This window comes from Pristiophorus japonicus, chromosome 2 (genome assembly GCF_044704955.1).
Source record: "Pristiophorus japonicus isolate sPriJap1 chromosome 2, sPriJap1.hap1, whole genome shotgun sequence".
In the NCBI taxonomy this organism is placed as follows: Eukaryota; Metazoa; Chordata; class Chondrichthyes; family Pristiophoridae; genus Pristiophorus; species Pristiophorus japonicus.
The window spans coordinates 371963594-371990677 of record NC_091978.1 but is presented as its reverse complement, the minus strand read 5'-3'; the positions used below and the strand labels follow the sequence as shown (position 1 = coordinate 371990677).

General features: G+C 47.3%; 1 protein-coding gene and 1 non-coding gene across 2 annotated transcripts in view; both read left to right on the top strand.

Moving 5' to 3' along the window:
• The first annotated feature begins 820 nt into the window (after positions 1–820).
• On the top strand, positions 821–892 carry trnae-cuc (transfer RNA glutamic acid (anticodon CUC)). The gene has a single exon. It is a non-coding gene; the product is annotated as a tRNA-Glu (tRNA).
• Positions 893–2941: 2049 nt separating this feature from the next.
• The window catches only part of pkd2 (polycystic kidney disease 2), a 56737-nt gene continuing 32594 nt past the window's right edge, over positions 2942–27084 (top strand). Inside the window, exons 1-3 of the mRNA XM_070873135.1 lie at positions 2942–3440; positions 17119–17232; positions 26689–26822. Coding sequence (XP_070729236.1) covers positions 3179–3440; positions 17119–17232; positions 26689–26822 — 510 coding nt within the window. The 5' untranslated portion in view covers positions 2942–3178. The remainder of the gene's footprint in view (positions 3441–17118; positions 17233–26688; positions 26823–27084) is intronic.

Genomic DNA, 27084 nt, shown 5'->3' with positions numbered 1-27084 from the left:
CGTCCGGACACGCCATGGCGTACCATCTTGCCGTCCGGAGGAGGCGGGGGTCCCCGATGGAGGGCACTCTACGCAGGGGTCCTCCCACTATTCATCGGGGACTTGGCCTGGAGGGTGGTGCACGGAGCAGTGCCGTGCAATAAATTTTTAAGCCGGTTCACGGACTCCCAGGCCGCCTGCAATTTCTGCGGTCTGGAAGAGTCCGTGTTCCATGTTTTTATGGAGTGCACAAGGTTGCAGCCCCTGTTCCATTATTTGAAGGGGCTGCTCCTGAAATTCTGGCTGCACTTCAGTCCCACTCTCCTGATCTTTGGGCAACCTGTGCGGAGGGGAGTGGGTAGGTCCGAAGGCCTCCTCGTAGGACTGCTCCTGGGCACGGCCAAGGGTGCCATCAGCCGGTCCAGGCAGCGGGCGGTCGAGGGGGTCGTTCAACCTGATTGCCTGCCTCTCTTCCGCTCTTACATCCGGTCCAGGGTGTCCCTGGAGATGGAGCACGCGGTGTCCACCGGTACGCTCGCGGCCTTCCGCGAGAGGTGGGCACCGGAGGGACTGGAGTGCATCATCACGCCCGGCAACCAAATTTTAATTTGATTTGACGTTTTTAAGTTTAATTTGTTTTAATTGCCGGTGCTTTTAGTGTCCCCCTTCCCTTTTATAGGGGGCACTGGGGAAAAATTGTGATTTTAGTGCCCAAAAAAAAAAAAAGAAAAACACAAAAAAAAAAGGGGAAAAAAAAGGGCCTTGTAAATGTCTGGTGTGTCACCCAGGTCGGGTGGCACGGTTTAATGTTTTTTGTTTTGCAGATGAACTCCAAAAAGAGTTTCTGGTGGTCTAGTGGTTAGGATTCGGCGCTCTCACCGCCGTGGCCCGGGTTCGATTGCCGGTCAGGGAACATTGTATTTGCGGTGCTTCAAATTGCAATGGTGTATCCTGAACATGTTTGCAGCTCACCTCGCTGTTGCTGCCCCAACCATCAGCAGCGTGTCGTGATACAACAGACACTTCTGTTTAATGCGTACATCTGGTCCAGGGTGTCCTTGGAGATGGAGCACGCGGTGTCCACCGGTACGCTCGCGGCCTTCCACGAGAGGTGGGCACCGGAGGGACTGGAGTGCATCGTCACGCCCGGCAACCAAATTTTAATTTTATTTGATGTTTTAAAGTTTAATTTGTTTTAATTGCCGGTGAATTTAGTGTCCCCCTCCCCTTTTATAGGGGACACTTGGAGAAAAATTCAATTCTGTGACAAAAAAAAAAAATGGCATTGTAAATGTTGGTGTTTCCCCCAGATCGGGGGGCACGGTTTAATGTTTTTCTGTTAACTCCTAAAAGAGTTTCATGCACAAGGACCCCAGGTCCCTCTGCACCGCAGCATGTTGTAATTTCTCCCCATTCAAATAATATTCCCTTTTACTGCTTTTTTTTCCGTGGTGGATGACCTCACACTTTCCGACATTGTATTCCATCTGCCAAACCTTAGCCCATTCGCTTAACCTATCTAAATCTCTTTGCAGCCTCTCTGTGTCCTCTACACAACCCGCTTTCCCACTAATCTTTGTGTCATCTGCAAATTTTGTTACACTACACTCTGTCCCCTCTTCCAAGTCATCTATGTATATTGTAAACAGTTGTGGTCCCAGCACCGATCCCTGTGGCACACCACTAACCACCGATTTCCAACCTGAAAAGGACCCATTTATCCCGACTCTCTGCTTTCTGTTAGCCAGCCAATTCTCTATCCATGCTAATACATTTCCTCTGACTCCGCGTACCTTTATCTTCTGCAGTAACCTTTTGTGTGGCACCTTATAGAATGCCTTTTGGCAATCTAAATACACCACATCCATCGGTACACCTCTATCCACCATGCTTGTTATATCCCTCCCTTTCTCTCCCTCTCCCTCTCTCTTTCTCTCCCCCTCCCTCTCTCTCCCCCTCCCTCTCTCTCTCTCTCTCCCCCTGTCCCTCTCCCCCTCCCCCTCCCCCTGTCCCTCTCCCCCCCCCATCCCTCGCCCCCTGTCCCTCTCCCCCTGTCCCTCTCCCCGTCCCTCGCCCCCTGTCCCTCTCCCCCCCCGTCCCTCGCCCCCTGTCCCTCTCCCCCTGTCCCTCTCCCCCTGTCCCTCTCCCCCCCCCCATCCCTCGCCCCCTGTCCCTCTCCCCCCCCGTCCCTTGCCCCCTGTCCCTCTCCCCCCCCCGTCCCTCGCCCCCTGTCCCTCTCCCCCCCCGTCCCTCGCCCCCTGTCCCTCTCCCCCCCCCCCTTGCCCCCTGTCCCTCTCCCCCCCCCCCTGTCCCTCTCCCCCTCCCCCTGTCCCTCTCCCTCTCCCCCTCCCCCTCCCCCTCCCCCTGTCCCTCGCCCCCTGTCCCTCTCCCCCCCCCGTCCCTCGCCCCCTGTCCCTCTCCCCCCCCCTGTCCCTCTCCCCCTCCCCCTGTCCCTCGCCCCCTGTCCCTCTCCCCGTCCCTCGCCCCCTGTCCCTCTCCCCGTCCCTCGCCCCCTGTCCCTCTCCCCGTCCCTCGCCCCCTGTCCCTCTCCCCCTGTCCCTCTCCCCGTCCCTCGCCCCCGTCCCTCTCCCCCTCCCCCTGTCCCTCTCCCCCCCCCCCCACGTCCCTCGCCCCCTGTCCCTCTCCCCGTCCCTCGCCCCCTGTCCCTCTCTCCCCCTCCCTCTCCCCCTGTCCCTCTCCCCCTCCCAGCACTGCTGGCAGAGAAGGGCTGAATGGCCTCTGCTCTCCCATTCACAAAAGCAATCCCCGCCCCTTCCCCCACTAAGGAACGCTCCTATTGGCGGGAGTACCCGTCAGTCAAAGCCACCCGCCTGCTGCTGATCCCGCCCACGAGGCGGGCGCCGATTGGCTGATTGTGGCTGCGGTCCCGCCCCCCCCTCCCAACGCCGCTTCTGCTAATGACTGACAGCCGCTCCGCCCAATCACAGCCCCCCTGTCAGTCATTAGCAGAAGCGCGGCCGGAGGGCCGGGGCCCGGGGGAGTGAGGACCGCGGCCTGGATTTATCGTGTGGAGGGGCGACAGCGGCGGCGTGTTGGGGAGAGCTGAGGGGAGCGGCGGGAGGCCCCGTGAGGCTGGGCGGCGGGCCGTGTGGAAGGAGCTGAGGCCCGGGGCCTAGCCGGTTGCCAGGGGCGACGCGCAGCCTGGGCGTTGGGTGAAGGGGGCCCGGCCGCCGCCGCTATGAGTTCCCGGGTGCGGCCCCAGCACCAGCCGCCGCTGGAGATGAGCAGAGTCCGGGCCCCGGCCTCCCGCCAGGCCTGGAGCCGCGACAACCCCGGTTACGAGCCGGCCGATGAGGAGTTGGAGTGCGCCGGGCGGCAGTCCGCCTCCCCCGGGCCCGGCTCCGGGGCAGGGGCAGGCTCGGGGCCCGAGCCCCAGCACAGCGGCACCGGGAGCAGCACCGGGCCCACCGGCCCGCACCGCCTCCTGCACACACTGCGAGGTGAGTCAGTCCGCCCGCTCAAAGTTACAGCAACTTCTCGCAAAAAGTCAAACTACTTGCAAACTTCTTTCAAAAAGTCAAACTATTTGCAAACTTCTTTCAAAAAGTCAAACTATTTGCAAACTTCTTTCAAAAAGTCAAACTATTTGCAAACTTCTTTCAAAAAGTCAAACTATTTGCAAACTTCTTTCAAAAAGACAGACTTCTTGCAAACTTCTTTCAAAAAGTCAAACTGCTTGCAAACTTCTTTTAAAAAAGTCAAACTATTTGCAAACTTCTTTCAAAAAGTCAAACTATTTGCAAACTTCTTTCAAAAAGTCAAACTATTTGCAAACTTCTTTCAAAAAGACAGACTTCTTGCAAACTTCTTTCAAAAAGTCAAACTGCTTGCAAACTTCTTTCAAAAAGTCAAACTGCTTGCAAACTTCTTTCAAAAAGTCAAACTACTTGCAAACTTCTTTCCAAAAAGTCAAACTACTTGCAAACTTCTTTCAACAAGACAGACTTCTTGCAAACTTCTTTCAACAAGACAGACTTCTTGCAAACTTCTTTCAAAAAGACACACTTTCAAACTACTTTCAAAAAGACACACTTCTTGCAGTGTGACTAGATCTCTGCACTCCTCCAATTCTGACCTCTTGCACATCCCTGATTTCCATCACCCCACCATTGGTGGCCGTGCCTTCTGTTGCCTGGGCCCTAAGCTCTGGAATTCCCTCTCTCAACCCCTCTGCCTCTCTACCTCTCTCCTCCTTTTAAGACGCTCCTTAAAACCTACCTCTTTGACCAAGCTTTTGGTCACCTGCGCTAATATCTCCTTACGTGGCTCGGTGTCAATTTTTTTTTTGTCTCCTGTTCCTGTAAACGGCCTTGGGAAATGTTAGTGTGTTATAGTTGCTATATAAATGCAGGTTGTTGAAATACACATGAGCATCTGCAACCAGAAAGGGCAGGCTTATGTCTTCAGCTGTAGACCGTTCCTGTTATATTGAAGCATATCCCCGAAGTGTTATACAGCTACTTTACAGGTGAACACATGACAATAAGGGACAAGAAAAAATCCACTGGTCCAACCAGCCTGTCCTAATATCTCTTTGTATCAGATTTTGTCTGCTAACACTCCTGTAAAACTCTTGTAATGCCATCTTCGACACAATACATACCCTCCTCACCCTTCCTAACAGCAATGTAAACTCCTAGGAGAGGTGATAAACCAGGCCCATTCGAGAATAATAATTCTGGAAAATTCCTTTCCGATCTGCTCTGTTTAGTCGATCAAAACTGATCCTGGGGATGCCTCTAGCCCTGATAATCCCCTGCAGCACCTACCTTTTGTCCGAGATGATCTCTGCCCCAGCCAGAAACGGGTCCAGCTCTCGCTTGGAGGAATTTTGTGAATCGGTGTCCACCACTATTCTCTGGGAACAGAACCACCTCAGAATGTAATCTAGTTCTGGCCTTGCAAAACTTAAGATTGTAGCCCCCTGTTTCTCCCTAACCTATTTAGTTGAAACATCATAATCCTAGGCAATCGAGGAAGACTTGCTTCCACTCTAAAAGTGAGTCCTTAGGTGGTTGAACAGTCCAATACGAGAACCACAGACTCTGTCACGGGTGGGACAGACAGTGGTTGAGGGAAGGGGAGGGTGGGACTGGTTTGCCGCACGCTCCTTCTGCTGCCTGCGCTTGGTTTCTGCATGCTCTCGGCGATGAGACTCGAGGTGCTCAGCGCCTTCCCGGATGCACTTCCTCCACTGAGGGCGGTCTTTAGCCAGGGACTCCCAGGTGTCAGTGGGGATGTCGCACTTTATCAGGGAGAAAACAAACTGTCTACACAAACACAGCCTGTTCCCTTCATCATCTTATAGACCTCGATCAAATCCCGCTAATCCACGCTTCACTGTAGCGTAGCGTCTCAGCTCTTTGAGCTGATCTTGGTAGATGCTGAGGGGCCCATTCTGTTTCCAGCTCCTGTTAAGCAAATTAGACAGGTGAGGTTAGGGAGTGTTCTTTTAATGGGTCTACTAACTCCTTGTTTTGGGGAATAGAAGTTCCCCAGAACAGAGTGAACTCCTGGATGACGGAGTGAAGTGAAATCTGTGGAATAATTTAAGAAACAATAGGCAATGCATTTGGGGAAGGACAACAAGACCAGGGAACACACAATAAATGGGAGGATACTGAGAGGTGTAGAGGAACAGAGGGACCTTGGAGTGCATGTCCACAGATCCTTAAATATAGCAGGCCCGGTCGATAAGGTAGTTAAAAAGGCATATGGAATACTTTCCTTTATTAGCTGAGGCATAGAATATAAGAGCAGGGAGGTTATGCTAGAAATATATACAACACTAGAGAACTCTGTACAGTTCTGGTCACCGCATTACAGGAAAGATGTGATTGCACTAGAAAGGGTACAGAGGAGGTTTATGAGGATGTTGCCTGGACTGGAAAGCTTTAGTTGTGAAGAAAGATTGGATAGGCTGGATTTGATTTCCTTGGAACAGAGGAGGCTGAGGGGAGACTTAATTGAGGTATATAAAATTGAGGGTTCTGCAGGACTACAGACCTGGTGTTGGAAGGTGGGATTAGGCTGGGTAGCTCTTTTTAGACCGGCGTGGACACGATGGGCCGAATGGCCTCCTTCCGTGTTGTAATGTTTCTATGATTCTACGAATAGGATGGTGCAGTTTGGGGGACTTGAGGACCCTCCAGGGAATGAAGCAAGATGGGCTGAATGACCTCCCTCGTCCGTAAATATCTCGTGATCGACCCTGTGCTCTCATGGTGTCAGCAAGCAATGTAATGAGATTTTCCTGACTGGATAAAATCCTCTGGCAGGCTATGTTTTGTGACAACATAAACCATACAGTTCTGGTCACCACATTACAGGAAAGATGTGATTTCAATAGAGAGGGTACAGAGGATGTTGCCTGGACTGGAGAATTTTAGCTATGAGGAAAGATTGGATAGGCTGGGGTTGTTTTCTTTGGAACAGAGAAGGCTGAGGGGAGACCTTATTGAGGTGTATAAAATTCTGAGGGGCCTGGATAGGGAGGACCTGTTTCCCTTAGCAGAGGGGTCAACAACCAGGGGGCATAGAAACATAGAAAATAGTTGCAGGAGTAGGCCATTCGGCCCTTCTAGCCTGCACCGCCATTCAATGAGTTCATGGCTGAACATGCAACTTCAGTACCCCATTCCTGCTTTCTCGCCATACCCCTTGATCCCCCTAGTAGTAAGGACTTCATCTAACTCCTTTTTGAATATATTTAGTGAATTGGCCTCAACAACTTTCTGTGGTAGAGAATTCCACAGGTTCACCACTCTCTGGGTGAAGAAGTTTCTCCTCATCTCGGTCCTAAATGGCTTATCCCTTATCCTTAGACTGTGATCCCTGATTCTGGACTTCCCCAACATTGGGAACATTCTTCCTGCATCTAACCTGTCTAAACCCATCTGAATTTTAAACGTTTCTATGAGGTCCCCTTTCATTCTTCTGAACTCCAGTGAATACAAGCCCAGTTGATCCAGTCTTTCTTGATAGGTCAGTCCCGCCATCCTGGGAATCAGTCTGGTGAACCTTCGCTGCACTCCCTCAATAGCAAGAATGTCCTTCCTCAGGTTAGGAGACCAAAACTGTACACAATACTCCAGGTGTGGCCTCACCAAGGCCCTGTACAACTGTAGCAACACCTCCCTGCCCCTGTACTCAAATCCCCTCGCTATGAAGGCCAACATGCCATTTGCTTTCTTAACCGCCTGCTGTACCTGCATGCCAACCTTCAATGAATGATGTACCATGACACCCAGGTCTCGTTGCATCTCCCCTTTTCCTAATCTGTCACCATTCAGATAATAGTCTGTCTCTGTTTTTACCATAGATTTAAAGTAATTGGTAGAAGGATTAGAGGAGAACTTTTTTTCACCCAGAGGGTGGTGCGGGGTCTGGAACTCACTGCCTGAAAGGGTGGTAGAGGCAGAAACCCTCATCACATTTAAAAAGTACTTGGATGTGCACTTGAAGTGCTGTAACCTACAGGGCTACAGACTGAGAGCTGGATAGCTCTTTGTCGGCTGGCGCAGACACGATGGGATGAATGACCTCCTTCTGTGCCATGAATTTCTATGATTTTCTTGATTATATGTAAACCCATTTTTTGACCGCATTTCTCTGCACCTAGCCCAGGTGGAAATCTCTGTTGGTGTCGTTGTGAATTATGACGGGCTGCGTTTTATCAAAGCCCCAGAACAATACCTTCCATGTTTTGCCGACAGTGAGTGAGAGGACAGCAGAGCTGATGCAGTTTGAATGGAACTGCAAGCCAGAGTTACCAGGTTTTGAATTCATGGTCCTCCCTCCTTCTGTGGCCATCAGCTTGTGCTGGTACTGAAATAGAAAGGAGGGAGTTGAAGGGGATAGCTCCAAGGAGAAGCTGACAGCAGGTGGCAACATGCGAAGCAAGGCTACACCTGAAAGCTTGTTTGCATTTAAAGTGCATTGGGCCGAGGGCACTTTGAATATTGAATGACACTAAATTACAACAGTGACTATACTTCAAAAGTACTTCATTGACTGGTGAGACATTAAACCGAGGCCCCGTCTGCTCTCTCAGGTGGATGTAAAAGATCCCATGGCACTATTTCAAAGCAGAGCAGGGGAGTTATCCCTGGTGTCCTGGGGCCAATATTTATCCCTCAACCAACATCGCTAAAACAGATTATCTGGTCATTATCACATTGCTGTTTGTGGGAGCTTGCTGTGTGCTATTTGGCTGCTGCGTTTCCCACATTACAACAGCGACTACACTCCAAAAGTACTTCATTGGCTGTAAAGCACTTTGAGACGTCCGGTGGTCGTGAAAGACACTGTATAATAGTATGTCTTTCTAAATCCATAGTAGTTTGAGATGAAAGGAATGTCTAAAGTTGGAAGCTTATTTGCTGAAGCCGTCACTGTTGAACAAGTCTTGCTAACTTGCTAATGAACAGAAAAACCTTGTAAAATAGTCTTTATTCCCTCCCCCGCACCCCCTTAAAATTCTATAATACAATGACCTGTGGTTGATGCTTGATTGCAATGCCTGTAGTAGGCATAGAAAATAGGTGCAGGAGTAGGCCATTCGGCCCTTCGAGCCTGCACCGCAATTCAAGAGTTCATGGCTGAACATGCAACTTCTAACATTCTGTGCAAATCGCGGAGGACAAGCCTATTATACGCAGAGATTAATAAGAACATAAGAAATAGGAGAAGGAGTAGACCATACGGCCCCTCGAGCCTGCTCCGCCATTTAATACGATCATGGACTCAGCTCCATTTCCCCGCCCACTCCCCATAACCCCTTATACCCTTATTGCTCAAGAAACTGTCTCTTTCTGTCTTAAATGTATTCAATGTCCCAGCCTCCACAGCTTTCCGAGGCAGCAAATTCCACAGATTTACAACCCTCTGAGAAGAAATTTCTCCTCATCTCAGTTTTAAATGGGTGGCTCCTTATTCTAAGATTATGCCCCCTAGTTCTAGTCTCCCCCATCAGTGGAAACATCCTGTCTGCATCCACCTTGTCAAGCCCCCTCATAATCTTAGCGTTTCGATAAGATCACCTCTTATTCTTCTGAACTCCAATGAGTAGAGGCCCAACCTACTCAACCTTTCCTCATAAGTCAACCCCCTCATCCCCAGAATCAACCGAGTGAACCTTCTCTGAACTGCCTCCAAAGCAAGTATATCCTTTTGTAAATATGGAAACCAAAACTACACGCAGTATTCCAGGTGTGGCCTCACCAATACCTTGTATAGCTGTAGCAAGACTTTCCTGCTTTTATACTCCATCCCCTTTGCAATAAAGGCCAAGATACCATTGTCTTTCCTGATCACTTGCTGTATCTGCATACTATCCTTTTGTGTTTCATGCACAAGTACCCCCAGGTCCCGCTGTACTGCAGCACTTTGCAATCTTTCTCCATTTAAATAATAACTTGCTCTTTTATTTTTTTGTCCCAAAGTGCATGACCTCACACTTTCCAACATTATACTCCATCTGCCAAATTTTTGCCCACTCACTTAGCCTGTCTATGTCCTTTGCAGATTTTTTGTGTCCTCCTCACACATTGCTTTTCCTCCCATCTTTATATCGTCAGCAAACTTGGCTACGTTATGCTCAGTCCCTTCTTCCAAGCCGTTAATATAGATTGTAAATAGTTGGGGTCCAAGCACTGATCCCTGCGGCACCCCACTAGTCACTGTTTGCCAACCAGAGAATGAACCATTGATCCAGACTCTGTTTTCTGTTAGTTAGCCAATCCTCTATCCATGCTAATATATTACCCCCAACCCCGTGAACTTTTATCTTGTGCAGTAACCTTTTATGTGGCACCTTGTCAAATGCCTTCTGGAAATCCAAATACACCACATCCACTGGTTCCCCCTTATCCACCCTGTTCATTACATCCTCAAAGAACTCCAGCAAATTTGTCAAACATGACTTCCCTTTCATAAATCCATGCTGACTCTGCCTGACCGAATTTTGCTTTTCCAAATGTCCTGCTACTGCTTCTTTAATAATGGACTCCAACATTTTCCCAACCACAGATGTTACTTAGTAATCTTTTGGCTTTCACATGTTATTGGCCACCTTTTATTTAGTGTGTTTCTTTAACGGAAACCTTTGCTCATCCCAGTTACTATGATGTATTAAATAGTTGGATCAATTTACAGGAGTGTGGCATTCCTAAGCAGGCTTTTTAACTGGTATTGGGCCACTGAAGGAATCAAACATAATCTAACTGTGGCGTTGGGAAAACTGGCTCTGGGAAATGGAACATGTTCTCATTGTCAGTTCTTGGCACCAGTGTTGCAGAATACAGCTGTTTTAACTCTGCCCAGCAACGTGTCTCGGCCACAACATTAAAGGAACGCACATCAGGTCACTCTGGCATTTTTTCATATCCGGTTATTGGCATTGCAATTATCCGGTTATTGGCATTGCCCTGGATTGCCAAGTTAGTTTGTTTTAAGCTGTGGCCCCGTGTTCACTCGGAGGTTTGGGGTGAAAGTACTCCGCCTCATTTTGCATAGAGCCATTGTAGTCAATCATCATCATAGACAGTCCCTCGGAATCGAGGAAGACTTGCTTCCACTCTTAGAATGAGTTCTTAGGTGGCTGAACAGTCCAATACAGGAACCACAGTCCCTGTCACAGGTGGGACAGACAGTGGTTGAGGGAAGGGGTGGGTGGGACTGGTTTGCCGCACGCTCCTTCCGCTGCCTGCGCTTGGTTTCTGCATGCTCTCGGCGATGAGACTCGAGGTGCTCAGCGCCCTCCTGGATGCACTTCCTCCAATTAGGGCGGTCTTTGGCCAGGGACTCCCAGGTGTCGGTGGGGATGTTGCACTTTATCAGGGAGGCTTTGAGGATGTCCTTGTAACGTTTCCTCTGCCCACCTTTGGCTCGTTTGCCATGAAGGAGTTCCGAGTAGAGCGCTTTGCTTTGGGAGCCTCGTATCTGGCATGCGGACAATGTGGCCTGCCCAGCGGAGCTGATCGAGTGTGGTCAGTGCTTCAATGCTGGGGATGTTGGCCTGGTCGAGGACGCTAATGTTGGTGCGCCTGTCTTCCCAGGGGATTTGTAGGATCTTGCGTAAACAGAAAAGACTGAGTGTTCCAAGACTGGAGATGTAAGGATAATGGAGGCCGTGTTAATGTTTGGCAATGGTAAAATCGGCTATACTGGGTCGGTTGCCCATAGTACACCCCGGGCGATTTTCCTTTGCATTGAGACTCTGTACAGATACTTTCGTTTGTTCAAGTTGCAGTTTTACATGTGAGCCTGCAGATAGCAAGTGTCAGTAGGCTATACTACTGATCTGATCCTGTTCTGTCCCACACATGCACTTTCCCCAACCCAGGACCACTGTGACTGATTATAGCATCCCTGCATCACTACCCTAGCTAACTCCGCCACAGCAGGAGTGGAACTTGGGGCCTTCCTGTTTTCTATCACTCAGTTCCACACGAGAGACTGAACTCGCCAATTGAGCCATTGGTGAAGCAGCTAAACGTGATAGTTTTTTTGAAACACTTGATTCGAATTAGAACTAGTTGATACTAAAATAGTTGAACAAAATTTAGAATTCAACACCAAACTGTAATCGACAGTTACGTGTTTCGAAAGCAGTATATTTCTGTGTGGAAGTTCCTCACTTTGTACTTTTAGATTTTAGCATAATGTGCCACTTGTGTAAGACTGCTTCTCCACCTCACACCTGGGGGATTTAAACAATGAGTGAAGATGCAACTTTTCAGCTTTTCCTCTCTGAATTTGATTTTTAGTATAGTCTGGTCCGATCCATTACCCAATGCAGTGCAAAATGTGATTTAAGTATAAATACATAATAGTGCCATTCAGAATTAACTTTGAATATTACTGTACCGCGTTCCATCAGGTTTCAGTCTAGAATTGACACCCACTGTTCCCAATGTTAACTCTGTGGACTCCCACAAACATGCACAGTTCACAACCTTGGTCTCCTATTTGACCCTAAAATGAACCTAACATCGCCCGATTCCGCCTCTGCCTCAGCTCATCCGCTACTGGAACCCTCATCCGTGCCTTTGTTACCTCCAGACTTGACACTTCCAACGCACTCCTGGTTGGCCTCCCACATTCTACCCGACGTAAACTAGAGGTGATCCAAAATGCCTGTGTCCTAACTCGTTCCAAGTCCTGCTCACCCATCACCCCCTGTGCTCGCTGCCCCGTGTCCTAACTCGCTCCAAGTCCTGCTCATCCATCACCCCCTGTGCTCGCTGCCCCGTGTCCTAACTCACTCCAAGTCCTGCTCACCCATCACCCTCTGTGCTCGCAGACCAACATTGGCTTCCTGTTAAGCAACGCCTCGATTTAAAAAAAAAAAAAGTTCTCATCCTTGTTTCCAAATCCCTCCATAGCCTCGCCTCCTCCCAATCTCTGTAATCTCCTCCAGCCCCACAACCCTCTGAGATATCTGTAATTCTGGCTTCTTGAGCATCCCTGATTATAATCGCTCCATCATCGGTGGCCGTGCCTTCAGCTGCCTGGGCCCCAAGCTCTGGAACTCCCTCCCTAAACCTCTCGTCCTCTCTCTCTCCTTTTAAGACACTCCTTAAAACCTACTTCTTTGACCAAGCTTTTGGTCACCTGCCCTAATTTCTCCTTATGTGGCTCAGTGTCAAATTTTCTCTGATAAGCGCCTTGGGACATTTTACTACCTCAAAGGTGCTATACAAATGTAAGTTGTTGTAAGATTGTTGAACTTAGGAAATCAAGAAATGATTTGAAAATCTTACTGGATTATAAAAGCTGCGCTGAAAGTTTATGGAAAAATATTTCAGTACTTTAAAAGTTCCAAGCAATGAATCTGGAAATGTGATCATTGTGCCAGGCCTCTTAATAAGTGAAAGGAAAAGCTTGTATGGCTATACTGGTATTGCCTTATCGTGTCTCAATGTCCCACGGCACTTCACGTACAATGAGTTACTTTGAGCTGCAGTCACTCCTGGTATGTGGGTGAACGTGGCAGCCATTTTGCACATAGCACAGCCCCACAAACAGCGGCGAGATGAATGATCAGTGAATCCATTTGATATGGTAATGGTTGATGAAGGAATGTTGGTCAGGATGCTGGGAAACTCCGTTTTCGTTTAGTGTCTACCTGAATGGTTTAACTTGTCATCCAAATAACAGCAGCTCATTAGTTGGAGCATAAAATTAGGAGCAGGAGTTACGGCCCCTCGAGCCTGCTCCGCCATTCAATAAGATCACGGCTGATCTTCAACCTCAATCCACTTTCCCGCCCGATCCCCATATCCCTCGATTCCCCCCCAGAGTACAAAAATCTATCGATTCCAACCTTGAATATACTCAGCGACTGAGTATCCACAGCCCTCGGGCAGAGAATTCCAAAGATTCACCACCCTCTGAGTGAAGAAATTCTTCATCTCAATCTTAAATGGCCGACCCCTTATCCTAAGTCTGTGACCCCTTAGTTTTAGACTCTTCTCCCAGAGTTTGTGGCACAACAGGAGACTTTCCGAATCATCTCAGAGCCAGTTTATTTTCCGAACTGGCTTTAATCCCGCATAGTTTAGTCAATCCATGGGATGTTGCTGTGATAGTTGTGTAGGTGAATGCTGAATATTGGAGTCGCTCGTACTTGAGATTTTGTAAATAGATCCACACATATACTAGCCATGATCTGACATCAGTTTGTCCATGTATAATCATTAGTTGTGGATTTGTATGAAATTCTGATTCAGCAGTAATTGAGTACTGGTTTCTCCTGGAAAAACTACATTTGTTAACTTTTGAGCCACTAAATCTTACAATAGGGTTTAAATATTCCCACCCAACAAAGGATCTTTACAGGTGCACATTTCAAATATTACTGAAATATTAATTCCTGCTGATTTCTGGAGTTTAGTAAGAATAGTTTAATCTTTTCTTACACTGTTTTCTGAGAGAATTGGATGCAGGTTTTGGGCTAACCTCTAGCGAGAGGCTTAAATGCGGAGATATTTCTAGCCTACAATGCAATGCAGGAGAAGTGAATAAAATAGAAAGTGAGGGCCAAGAAATACAGGAGACACCGAAGTGTGTAAAAAAAGGCCAGGCTGACGCAATCATCTAGCTGCCCGACACATCTATGGAAGGTAAATATTGAGGGATGTATAGCAGACAACTGGATGTAGCGAGCTCTAATTTGTTTAACTTTGTAGATTCTAATGAACTAAAACTTTCAACAATCATCATTCATACACACAAATTTACGTCACAGAAGGAGGCCATTCGGCCCATCGTGTCCGTGCCGGCTGACAAGCTACCCAGTCTAATCCCACTTTCCAGCTCTGGGTCCGTAGCCCTATAGGTTACGGCACTTCAGGTGCACATTCAAGTTCTTTTTAAATGCGGTGAGGGTTTCTGCCTCTACCACCCTTTCAGGCAGTGAGTTCCAGACCCCCACCACCGTCTGAGTGAAACATTTCCCCTCAAATCCCCCCTAAACCTCCCCCCAATTACTTTAAATCTATGCCCCCTGGTTGTTGACCCCTCTGCTAAGGGCAATAGGTCCTTCCTAGCCACTCTATCCAGGCCCCTCATAATTTTATACACCGCAATCATACTGTTGAGTCACCAAAATGCAATTGAAATGCATCCCATTCCACGGGAAAGGGTTTAGCCGTGTGTGTTTGCTGAGATTGGGATCTGCTAATATTAACTTGTGCTGGGAATTTGTGACATCGCTTTGTTGCTCACTCCCAGCCGCGCCCCCCTCCCCCCGATCCGACTCAGCTCTGTAACTGTACACTTTGTACCAGCTGAATATATTGGATTTTCTGTCCCCAAAATAAAATGAGAAACTCTCCCAAAAAGTTATTTTCAAGTATTATTTTTGGTGAGTACCAACTATGGTTGAGATGGCTAGCCCATGTCCTGCTCCCTCACCGTTGCTGATTCCCCCCCCCCCCTCGGGCCAGTTGGGGTGTACAAGACTGGCCCAAGGCACTTTGTCTTTCAGTGTGGTCTCCCCTTTTGTTTTCTTGTATGAAGTACGTGGCCTCTGCATCAAGTATCCTCCAATCTTCTCCCCTCCCTCCCTCTCCAACCCCACACAAGGGGATGCAGATCAAGGTTTGGAACTTGGCTGATTTGAAAATCATGAATGGAAAGCGTTATCCTAACCTTTTGTGGCACAGTGCAAAGGATCCTCTGTATCCAGTGTGGCATTCTTTGCAAATCATATGGATGCTATTCAATAAAAGAGTGAATGTTATAATCATTGATGTTGCAATCTCTGGGGAGAACTTTGAAGCAACATCTTCGTAAAGCATCTGCAAAGTTGCTAGAGAAAGCTTGCGCTGCTTGCTAATTTCCAGTTTAGAAAACACTAAAAAACGGATATGAAATGGAGATAATTAATTAAAATGTAATAAAGCTCCAAAAATTAATTTTCAGTGTCAAAATGAAATCGATCAGTGTAATATAAATTGGGCAATGTTCTTTGTGTAGGCACTTTTATTTTATAACATAGAAACATAGAAAATAGGTGCAGGAGCAGGCCATTCGGCCCTTCGAGCCTGCAACGCCATTCAATGAGTTCATGGCTGAACATGCAACTTCAATACCCCATTCCTGCTTTCGCGCCATACCCCTTGATCCCCCTAGTAGTAAGGACTACATCTAACTCCTTTTTGAATATATTTAGTGAATTGGCCTCAACAACTTTGTGTGGTAGAGAATTCCACAGGTTCACCACTCTCTGGGTGAAGAAGTTTCTCCTCATCTCGGTCCTAAATGGCTTATCCCTTATCCTTAGACTGTGACCCCTGGTTCTCGACTTCCCCAACATTGGGAACATTCTTCCTGCATCCAACCTGTCTAAACCCGTCAGAATTTTAAACGTTTCTATCAGATCCCCTCTCATTCTTCTGAACTCCAGTGAATACAAGCCCAGTTGATCCAGTCTTTCTTGATATGTCAGTCCCGCCATTCCGGGAATCAGTCTGGTGAACCTTCGCTGCACTCCCTCAATAGCAAGAATGTCCTTCCTCAAGTTAGGAGACCAAAACTGTGCACAATACTCCAGGTGTGGCCTCACCAAGGCCCTGTACAACTGTAGTAACACCTCCCTGCCCCTGTACTCAAATCCCCTCGCTATGAAGGCCAACATGCCATTTGCTTTCTTCACCGCCTGATGTACCTGCATGCCAACCTTCAATGACTGATGTACCATGACACCCGGATCTCGTTGCACCTCCCCTTTTCCTAATCTGTCACCATTCAGATAATAGTCTGTCTCTCTGTTTTTACCACCAAAGTGGATAACCTCACATTTATCCACATTATACTTCATCTGCCATGCATTTGCCCACTCACCTAACCTATCAAAGTCACCCTGCAGCCTCATAGCATCCTCCTCGCAGCTCACACTGCCACCCAACTTAGTATCATCCGCAAATTTGGAGATACTGCATTTAATCCCCTCGTCTAAATCATTAATGTACAATGTAAACAGCTGGGGCCCCAGCACAGAACCTTGCGGTACCCCACTAGTCACTGCCTGCCATTCTGAAAAGTATCCATTTACTCCTACTCTTTGCTTCCTGTCTGCCAACCAGTTCTCAATCCATGTCAGCACACTACCCCCAATCCCATGTGCTTTAACTTTGCACATTAATCTCTTGTACATTAAACAGCATTAATGTACAAGCACTCTGCCCTCCTGAGCATCCCTTATTATAATCGTTCAGCCATCGGTGGTCGTGCCTTCTGCTGCCTGGGCCCCAAGCTCTGGAATTCCCTCCCTAAACTCCTCTACCCCTCTTCCCTACTTCAAGATGCTCCTTAAAACCGACCTCTTTGACCAAACTTTTGGTCACCTGTGCTAATTTCTCCATATGCGGCTCGGTGTTAAACTTTTTATCTCATAATACTCCTGTGAAGCACCTTGGGGCGTTTCATTACGTTAAAGGTGCTATATAAATACAAGTTGTAGTAAAGTTCTATATAGTTTATAAATGTTTTGATTGTATAAACCTATATTAGCTCATCCGTTTTCTACTGTTTGAAATTGTGTATAGTGCTGAGTATTTTTCAGCCTTGATATTCAGAAGTCCAAGTCATTGCTGTGTTTTAATTCTGTAGCCTTGTGGGGCACACGACTGACTGGCGATCAAGCTGTCAGCAGAGAAAGCTACCTGAAGAACATGCTGCGAGAGTTGGTGACGTACGTTGTCTTCATGGTGGTTCTGTGCATCTGTAAGTACTGTTGCTCGTTTCGTTACTATTCCTTTCCACCCCTTTCTGAAACGGATGCTGTTTGTCACAATTGACCTTAAAACGCAATTATAATCAGTAACTGCCGCCTTATAAATCATGCTGGTTGGGCCAGCATCCACCGAGATGTGGGAAGTGTCTTAACAGAAAAGGACAGATCTGCCTGGATGTCCCGCTGGATGCTCTCGTGGTGATATTTTGTCAATATGCAAATTTTAATCATTCCAATTTGTGGACCAGCAATGGTAAAAGGTGATCTGTATTCAGCAAGACAGGAGATGGACTGACTGAATCACTCAAGTTGCTGTTCCTGTAATATTTTTCATTTACTGACTCTGTATACGGTGCATCCACGGGATATGGCAAGGCCACGCATTTTCTCATTAATCAGGCCGTTCCACCCGTGTATTAATTCAACATTTCATTCCATGTGAAGTTGGCAAAGGAGCAGTGTTCAAACTTGAATCAGCTCATAAAGGCCCTTCTTAGGCAGTCCCCTGGAGTCGAGGATGACTTGCTTCCACACCAATGTTATGGGTTGTAAGGTGATTGATGAGCCCTAGGCGGGACCTACAGTCTCTGTCACAGGTGGGTGGGGTGTTTGGGTTGTCATACGTTCTTCCTGCTGTTTGTACTTGGCTTCTGCGTGCTCCCGGTGAAGAGACTCGAGATGTTCGGCGCCTTCTCGGATGCTTCTCCTCCACTTTGAGCGTTCTTGGGCCAGGGGTTCCCAAGAGTCGTTGGGGATGTTACATTTTTTCAAGGAGGTTTTGAGAATGTCCTTAAAGTGTTTCCTCTGCCCTCCTGGAAATCGCTTGCCATGACGGAGCTCAGAGTCGAGCGCTTGTTTCGGCAGTCTCGTATCGGACATGCGGACAATGTGACCCATCCATCGGAGCTGATTGAGCGTGGTCAATGCCTCGATGTTGGCCTGAAAAGGACGCTGATGTTGGTGCGCCTATCCTGCCAGTGGATTTGCAGAATTTTGCGGTGGCAGCATTGGTGGTGCTTCTCCAGTGTTTTGAGTCCTACTGTACGTTGTCCATGTCTCTGAAGCAGAAAGGCCCACCCGTGAGCCAGCTGCAGTGGGATCTTTCTGTGCTGCTATAAATGCACGGTTAGTTGAGAACCAGAGGCACATCGACATGGATGGACGATTTATTTTCTACATTCCCTCCGACTCCCAGAAATTTGGGAGGGAAAAGTGGAAATGGAGTGTGTATGGAGAAAAATAGTAAAATGCTTGAAATACACAATGGGTCTGATAGTACAATAGACTTGATGGTTAATATTTCAAGTAGTGCTTTTAGCACAATTGGGGAAAAAAGGCTGACCAAAATGCAGAGGGTACAATATCATGGGCTCAAGAGTCAAATCTATTAACTGGTGGTATAAAGATTGCAGAACTGGAGTGCTTCTTTGACTTTGATAACCATCCTTTGAGCACAGAACTAATCACTCCTCCTTCCCCCAAAGAAGGGACCTATTGTGCTGCTAAAGGTTGGGATTAGTTGTGCTCTCAGGTACTTGGCCTAGTTTGCTGTGGATTGAAACTGGTACCAAGTTTGTGTGAATGAAGTGGAAGCAATGGCCAGGAGTCATTTTTAAATATTTTACTATTCAGGAATAATTGTGCTTCTTGAGATTTTGTCTTGAGACCGAGTGTAATGTAGCCAAGATTGCTGATGATACAAAGATGAATGGGAAAGCAAATTGTGAGGAGGACACAAAAAAACTGCAAAGGGATATAGACAGGCTAAGTGAGTGGGCAAAAAAATTGGCAGATGGAGTATAATGTGGGAAAATGTGAGGTTATCCACTTTGGCAGAAAAAATAGAAAAGCAAATTATAATTTAAATGGAGAAACATTGCAAAATGCTGCAGTACAGAGGGACCTGGGGGTCCTGGTGCATGAAACACAAAAAGTTAGTATGTAGGTACAGCAAGTAATCAGGAAGGCAAATGGAATGTTGGCCTTTATTGCAAGGGGGATAGAGTATAAAAGCAGAGAAGTCCTGCTACAACTGTACAGGGTATTGGTGAGGCCACACCTGGAGTACTGCGTACTGTTTTGGTCTCCGTATTTAAGAAAGGATATACTTGCATTGGAGGCTGTTCAGAGAAGTTCACTAGGTTGATTCCAGAGATGAGAGCGATTGAGCAGGTTGGGCCTCTGCTCATTTGGCGTTCAGAAGAATGAGAGGTGATCTTATTGAAACATATAAAATAATGAGGGGGCTCGATAAGGTGGATGCAGAGAGGATATTTCTACTCATAGGGGAATCTAAAACTAGGGGACATAGTCTCAGAATAAGGGGCTGCCCATTTAAAACTGAGATGAGGAGGAATTTCTTCTCTGAGGATTGTAAATCTGTGGAATTCTCTGCCTCAGAGAGTTGTGGAGGCTGGGTCATTGAATATATTTAAAGCGGAGACAGACAGATTTTTGAGCGATAAGGGAATAAAGGGTTATGGGGAGCGGGTGGGGAAGTGGAGCTGAGTCCATGATCAGATCAGCCATGGTGGAGCAGGCTCGAGGGGCCAAATGGCCGACTCCTGTTCCTATTTCTTATGTTCTTATGTCTCATTTTGCGGAATGCAGCTGGGCTGCTTGCATTGTTGAAGACCGATATTAATTGGTGCATTTGTCGAAAGATTTAGTTCTGCTAAAGTTAGCAAGGGTGGATCCGACAGAGTTCATATGAGCTGAGATCATTCATCTCGGGTTATGTAAACAGCCACATAGTCAGGCATCAGTGGAATGCTCTGACACCACGTGGAATTGGCGTAAAGTCATAGAATCATATAGCACAGGAGGCCATTTGGTCCATCTTGCCGGTGCTGGTTCTCTGAAAGAGTTACCAATCAGTCCCACTATTCTTCCCCTTCCCCCCCCCCCCCCCCCCCCCCACCCCGGCTCTTTCCTCACAGCCCTGCGATTTTTTTTTTTCCTGTTGAATTACTATTGAATCTGCTTAAACTGCCCTTTCACCCTTTCAGGCAGGGAGGTGTTTATAAGAAGCAGGGCTGTTATTTAGTGAGAGCAGGGACACTGACACAACTGGGGGAAGCCTGGGTTTGTCAGTACTACACTGGGGTCTCTGGATCTCTCGGCATCAGCACAGAAATGGTAAATGTATCTTTTTGTGCTATTAGCAAGAAAGACTTGCATTTATATAGCGCCTTTCACAGCCATCAGACGTCTCCATGCGCTTTACAGCCAGTGAAGTACCATTTAGAGTGTAGTCACAGTTGTAATGTAGGAAACGCGGCAGCCAATTTGCAGCTTAACAAGCAAGCTCCCACAAACAGCAATGTGATAATGACCAGATCATCTGGTTTTTTTTGTTATGTTGATTGAGGGATAAATATTGGCCCCTGCTCTTCTTCGAAATAGTGCCATGGGACTTTTTCCGTCCACCTGAGAGAGCAGACGGGGCCTCGGTTTAACGTCTCATCCGGAAGACGGTGCAGCTCTCCCTCAGCACTGCACTGGGAGTGTCAGCCTAGACCTGGAGTGGGACCTGAACCCACAACCTCCTGACTCAGAGGCAAGTGTGCTGCCCACTGAGCAACCACTGACACTTAGTGAGTTTGCTGATTTATACAGTCTTCAGTAAACTTGAATTTCCAGACATTGCATCGTAAAACACTCCAATGTTCATTGCTCATACAGTTTTCCAAGTTTATATATAAAATCTCCACATCTGGAAGAGTTCAGAAGAGAGATTTTTAACTCGACATACAACCAAAACAGAGGTGAAAGACTGACTTAAAAAAGAAATGAATTCTCGATTCAACCATTTTATTTTCTTTCCCTGTCAAAGAATCCAAGGTCACCGCTGTCTGTCTGTCTGAACAGTTCATTATAGAAAAGGGTATTCGGCACTACATGTAATCCCTTACTTGAAATAACATTTTCGAAATCAATCTCCAGCTACTTTCTTTTGGAAAGAGCACAGAAATTGCTGAATTCTCTCAGGACGCTCAATGCCTGTTGATCACAGATTGCATGCTGCAAACTGCACGTGCTTAGAACGGCCAAATCTGACCGAAAGTACTCTTCACTGTTGAGGTAAAAATATCCAGTCGGAATCCAGACTGTTGAAACAGGCTGTGAGACTTGAAGTCAAATCTTTAATGAAGATTCTGAAAGACAATTCAATGAGTAAATGTAATTCCATTATTAAATCATGTCTAACTTTTTTTTACATTTTTAATTTTATTTCAAACTTTTTTATTTTGCGATAAATTTCAGTTACTGAGGGAATAAATGCTGGGTGCAAATCTCTTGGAAAGCATTGAGTGATTTGACTGGTTTATCCACAAACCAGAATTCTGAAAGTTAAAATGGCAAAATTGGAATTTACAATGGAAAAAGTTAAGTTAGAAGTGTGACCAAAGCTGGCAATGAGATGCAGTACGATTTGGAGGCCGGAAATGTGAGATTTTTAATACGATCCTGGTACCAAGTGCACCACTTCACTCCCGAGGCAGAGTCTCCATAAACAAGCACCGATTGGGGAAATCCGCCATGGCGTGCAGCACATGGTGCTAACCCATTCTCCGGCCATTGCAATCGGAGGCCAGGACATTGGAAGTGCTCCGAATCGGGTTCGGTAACCCCCTGTGCTCGGAGCACCACGCTACGTGCTCGTCCAGTGAGTGCCATGCTGTGCGAGTGGAGTGTCACTGTGTTGGGGTGACAACATGCCAGAGTGATTTTATTTTGCTCTGAATCGATCCCAGTTAAGCAACGCCTCAATTTTCAAAATTCTCATCCTTATTTACAAATCCCTCCATGGCCCTCGCCCCTCCCTATCTCCGTAATGACTTATGAGGATAGATTGAACCTATACACATTGGAGTTCAGAAGAATGAGAGGTGATCTTATTGCAAAGTTTAAGATAATGTGGGGGCTCGACAAGGTGGATGCAGAGAGGATATTTCCACTCATAGAGGAAACTAAAACTAGGAGACATAGTCTCAGAATAAGGGGCCGCCCATTTAAGACAGAGATGAGGAATTTCTTCTCTCAGAGGGTTGTAAATCTGTGGAATTCTCTGCCCCAGAGAGCTGTGGAGGCTGGGTCATTGAATATATTTAAGGTGGAGATAGACAGATTTTTGTGCGATAAGGGGTTATGGGGAGCGGGCGGGGAAGTGGAGCTGAGTCCATGATCAGACCAGCCATGATCTTATTGAATGGTGGAACAGGCTCGAGGGGCTAAATGGCTGACTCCTGCTCCTATTTCTTATGGTCACATAAGAATATGGAACAGGAGTAGGCCATACGGCCCCTCGAGCCTGGTCCGCTATTCAATAAGATCATGGCTGGTCTGATCATGGACTCAGCTCCACTCCCCAAAACCCCTTATCGATGAAGAAACTGTCTGACTAAATTTCAGAAATAATGTCCCAGCTTCCACATCTCTGAGGCAGAGAATTGCACAGATTTACAACCCTCAGAGGAAATTTCTCCTCCTCTCAGTTTTAAATGGGCAGCCCCTTATTCTAAGACCATGCCCTCTAGTCCTAGTCTCCCCCATCAGTGGAAACATCCTCTCTGCATCCACCTTGTCAAGCCCCCTCATAATCTTGTGGGAGGCGGGCCAAGAAAGCTTTGGAATAGTTGAGTGTCGAGTTAACAAGGGTATGGATGGGAGTTTCCTCAGCACATGTTCTTTCTGGCAGTTGGGGTTTGTTTCTGCTGATGTTAAACTCCAGCCTAATTATAGATGTTAATACTCTGGATATATGTTAAATAAATCAGCTTTGTGTCAACTACTTGATGTCCTCAAGGTAAGAGACTGATTGATGTCCTAGTTACTGATCATTTGAGCTTTTGCTCCTTTCTCACTCTAGATTGTTTCAGTTCTCAGACCTTGGGTTACTCACATGGACAAGTGCCAGTTCCCTGTTCCTTCCAGTGTGCCTCTCCCAGCCTTGGTAATCCAGGGAAGGTGGTGGAAACATGCCCAGGGGTCACTAAACACAAAACCCAGTCTGTTCATCACTTTCAGCGACTGGGCTTAGCGTGTCCCAGCAGCACCCGTTCACCTTCGATGTGTGAATAGAGCATCACACCTGCAAACCTGGTTTTAAATTTAAATCCACTCAGCAAATTAAACAAAAGACAAACCAGTAAACACATGCCAGCCCAATAATCCAGCTCTGTATTCACAGGAGAAAGTCTGTTATCTTAACTCCTCGAGTGGACGGAATAAAGAAAGGTTACAAATGTCAGGGCCCCTCGAATCCATTGTAAATATCTTCTACATCCTGATAGTTATCAGCAAGGCTAATGGATTGTTGGCCTTTATCTCGGGGGTTGGAATACAGAGGTGATGTTCCTCACAACCCCCCCCCCGAGATCTCTGCGCTCCTCTAATTCTGCCCTCTTGAGTATCTCTGATTATAATCGCTCCACCACTGGTGGCCGTGACTTCAGTTGTCTGGGCCCCAAGCTCTGGAATTCCCTCCCTAAACCTCTCCGCCTCTCCTCTACCTCTCCTCCTTCAAAACGCTCCTTTAAAACCTACCTCGCTTTTGGTCACCTGCGCTAATCTCTACTTGTGCGGCTCAGTGTTCGATTTATTCATTTTGTCTTCTAACACTCTTGTGATGCGCCTTGGGGTGTTTTACTACGTTAAAGGCGCTATATAAATACACGATGTTTTGTTGTCCGGTACCTGTCCTGGTGGAAGCAGTTAGCCCACGTTCTATGCCATCGACAGACAGGGTGATGCCCACGTGTGAGGATTAGTGATTCTAATATCAATCTGTTCACTGTTAATCTGCTTGTATATTATAAAGAATTATCTTTTCAAAGTTATTTTGCACTATTAAAAACTGACAAAAGCAGAAATCTTGCAAGGGATGTTTTACACCTGTTTTGGATACTTAAGAATGAACTGATAGCTGTTCTCCCCATTCAGCCCATCAAACTCCTAGCAGATTTGTGTTGATTTTTTTGAAGCACAACCTTCTGAGTGGAAAAATTTCTCTTCATCTCAGTCCTAAATGGCTGTGCCTCCCACGTTCTAGACTCCCCAGGCAGGGGAAACAACCTCTCGGTATCTAACCTGTCAATCCCCCTCAGAATCTTGTACGTTTCCACAGTCCCTTCTCATAGGACAATCCCCCTCATCCCAAGAGTCAATATTGTATCCATGATTCAAAATCTGCACAACACAATGTTTTTTTAAACCGTAGGAAGTGTACCAAGGAAAGGAGATGGATTTTGTTTTAAAATTCGTTCCGGGGATCTGGGCGTCTCTGGCAAGGCCAGCATTTATTGCCAATCCCTAATTGCCCCTTGAGAAGGTGGTGGTGAGCCGCCGCCTTGAACCGCTGCAGTCCGTGTGGTGAAGGTGCTCCCACAGTGCTGTTCGGGAGGGAGTTCCAGGATTGTGACCCAGCGACGATGAAGGAATGCCGCAAATAAGACCCCCTGGACTGCGCCAGGATGGAATCGCTGTTTATAGATGGTTTTCTAGTTGCCCGATGTTACATTTTTTTGACAATTTATTGCCCTGCATGAGCTAGAATATTAGAACCAGATCTATTGGGGCTTTCTTCTAACCCTGCATTGCTCGAAGAGCCAAGCCAGACCCTTTGTTCCATTTGAATGTGAACTTGAAATCTTCTGTCTTGATCATCATGTGATGTAGAGATTTATACTGTTTGATGAAAGACAGCGGTGTGGGCATAGAAAACTTAGTAAGCCAATGGGAAAGATTCTTTAAATCCAAACTCATTGTCAGAAATATTGACTGCTACAATGAAACACTCATTGATAGTGATGTATGCAAAAGAGTGATATTCTATAAAGATGTGGTTCTGTTTCCAAAAGCAGGTTGAAATGAGATCTGTCATTTTTGGACACAGAGATATGGGGATCGGGCGAGAAAGTGGAGTTGAGGTTGATGATTGGCCATGATCTTACCAAATGGCGGATCAGGCTCGAGGGGCCGAATGGCCTACTCCTCCTAATTCTTGGTTTTTAATAGATTTTTGAATAGTAAGATAACCAAGGGATATGGGGATAGGGCAGGAAAGTGGAGTTGAGGTGGAAGATCGGCCATGATCTTATTAAATGGCGGAGCAGGCTCGAAGGGCCTACTCCTAATTCTTATGCTGAGCCTCTAAAATACTACTTTCGTATGACTGGAAAAGCTTATGCTGCGATGTCTAGTTTGTGTCCGTCCGACGGCCTCCTGAGAGGCCGAGTGGAGAAATGAGGTGCCTCCCGCCACAGATCTCAGTGGGCCGGTCGATGTGAGCTGTTCCAGGGTCTGGGACCCACAGATCTCAGTGGGTCGGTCGATGTGAGATGTTCCGGGGTCTGGGACCCACAGATCTCAGTGGGCTGGTCGATGTGAGATGTTCCGGGGTCTGGGACCCACAGATCTCAGTGGGCTGGTCGATGTGAGATGTTCCGGGGTCTGGGACCCACAGATCTCAGTGGGCTGGTCGATGTGAGATGTTCCGGGGTCTGGGACCCACAGATCTCAGTGGGCCGGTCGATGTGAGGTGTTCCAGGGTCTGGGACCCACAGATCTCAGTGGGCCGGTCTATGTGAGCTGTTCCAGGGTCTAGGACCCACAGATCTCAGTGGGCCGGTCGATGTAAGGTGTTCCAGGGTCTGGGACCCACAGATCTCAGTGGGCTGGTCTATGTGAGGTGTTCCAGGGTCTAGGACCCACAGATCTCAGTGGGCCGGTCGATGTGAGGTGTTCCAGGGTTTGGGACCCACAGATCTCAGTGGGCTGGTCGATGTGAGATGTTCCAGGGTCTAGGACCCACAGATCTCAGTGGGCCGGTCGATGTGAGATGTTCCAGGGTCTGGGACCCACAGATCTCAGTGGGCCGGTCGATGTGAGGTGTTCCAGGGTCTGGGACTTGGCCACAGACGCACTTCGGGCCGTCCCTCACTGTCCCCGTGAGGAGCAGGTGGGCGCAGTGTCTGTGCCCCGTGCGGATTGGGCTGAACGCTTGCTGCCCACTGTCCGTGGGGGGTGGGGGGGGGAGGGGACTGTTGGGTCAGCGATCGGATGTTGGTTCTTTGTGTTGCCTGCGTCCCACGATTCCCTCCGTCGGGACAGTGGGTTGTTACCCGCTGTATGAATATTCCCAGAATGACCGCTGCCATTTTAAGCGCTTTGGTGGTGGGTTATTCGAGTCTTGGTGAATGGGAAGGTCGTGTTGCTTATGATTTCTTCCATCTCACGGAGCACAGTGGCATCACGACAGATGGCTAAAGCCTCTAAAATAATGCAATTCAACAGATCCAGTCACTTAAACTTGTGCAGCACTGCTTTTGCCTGCAGCTGTGTGATGAGAATAATGCCAGGAGCTTGTTTAAAATGTGTATCTAATTTAAAAGTTAAAGCGGGTGCAGTACGGTTTCCATTCACTTTTTTTCTCTGTGTTGCAGTGACCTATGGGATGGTCAGCTCCAATATGTACTACTACACCAAAGTCATGTCCAGCCTGTTCCTGGACACTCCTTTATCCGAACACGAGAAATCCAACTTCAGGAGCATGTCCAACATGGATGATTTCTGGAAGGTACAGTTGAAGATTAGATGTTTTAAGTGATATGAGTGAAAACGCAACCACAAAAAGCCAGTGGTCTATAGTAATCTTTCTATCAGATGAGCAATCTTGTACTCCAGGTAAGTATTTAGTTTTACATCGAGTGTACAGCACAGAAACAGGCCCAACTGGTCTGTACCGGTGTTTATGCTGCACACAAGCCTCCTCCCATCCCTCTTCATCTCACCCTATCAGCAAATCCTTCTATTGAGTATAAGAGTAAAGACGTTTTACT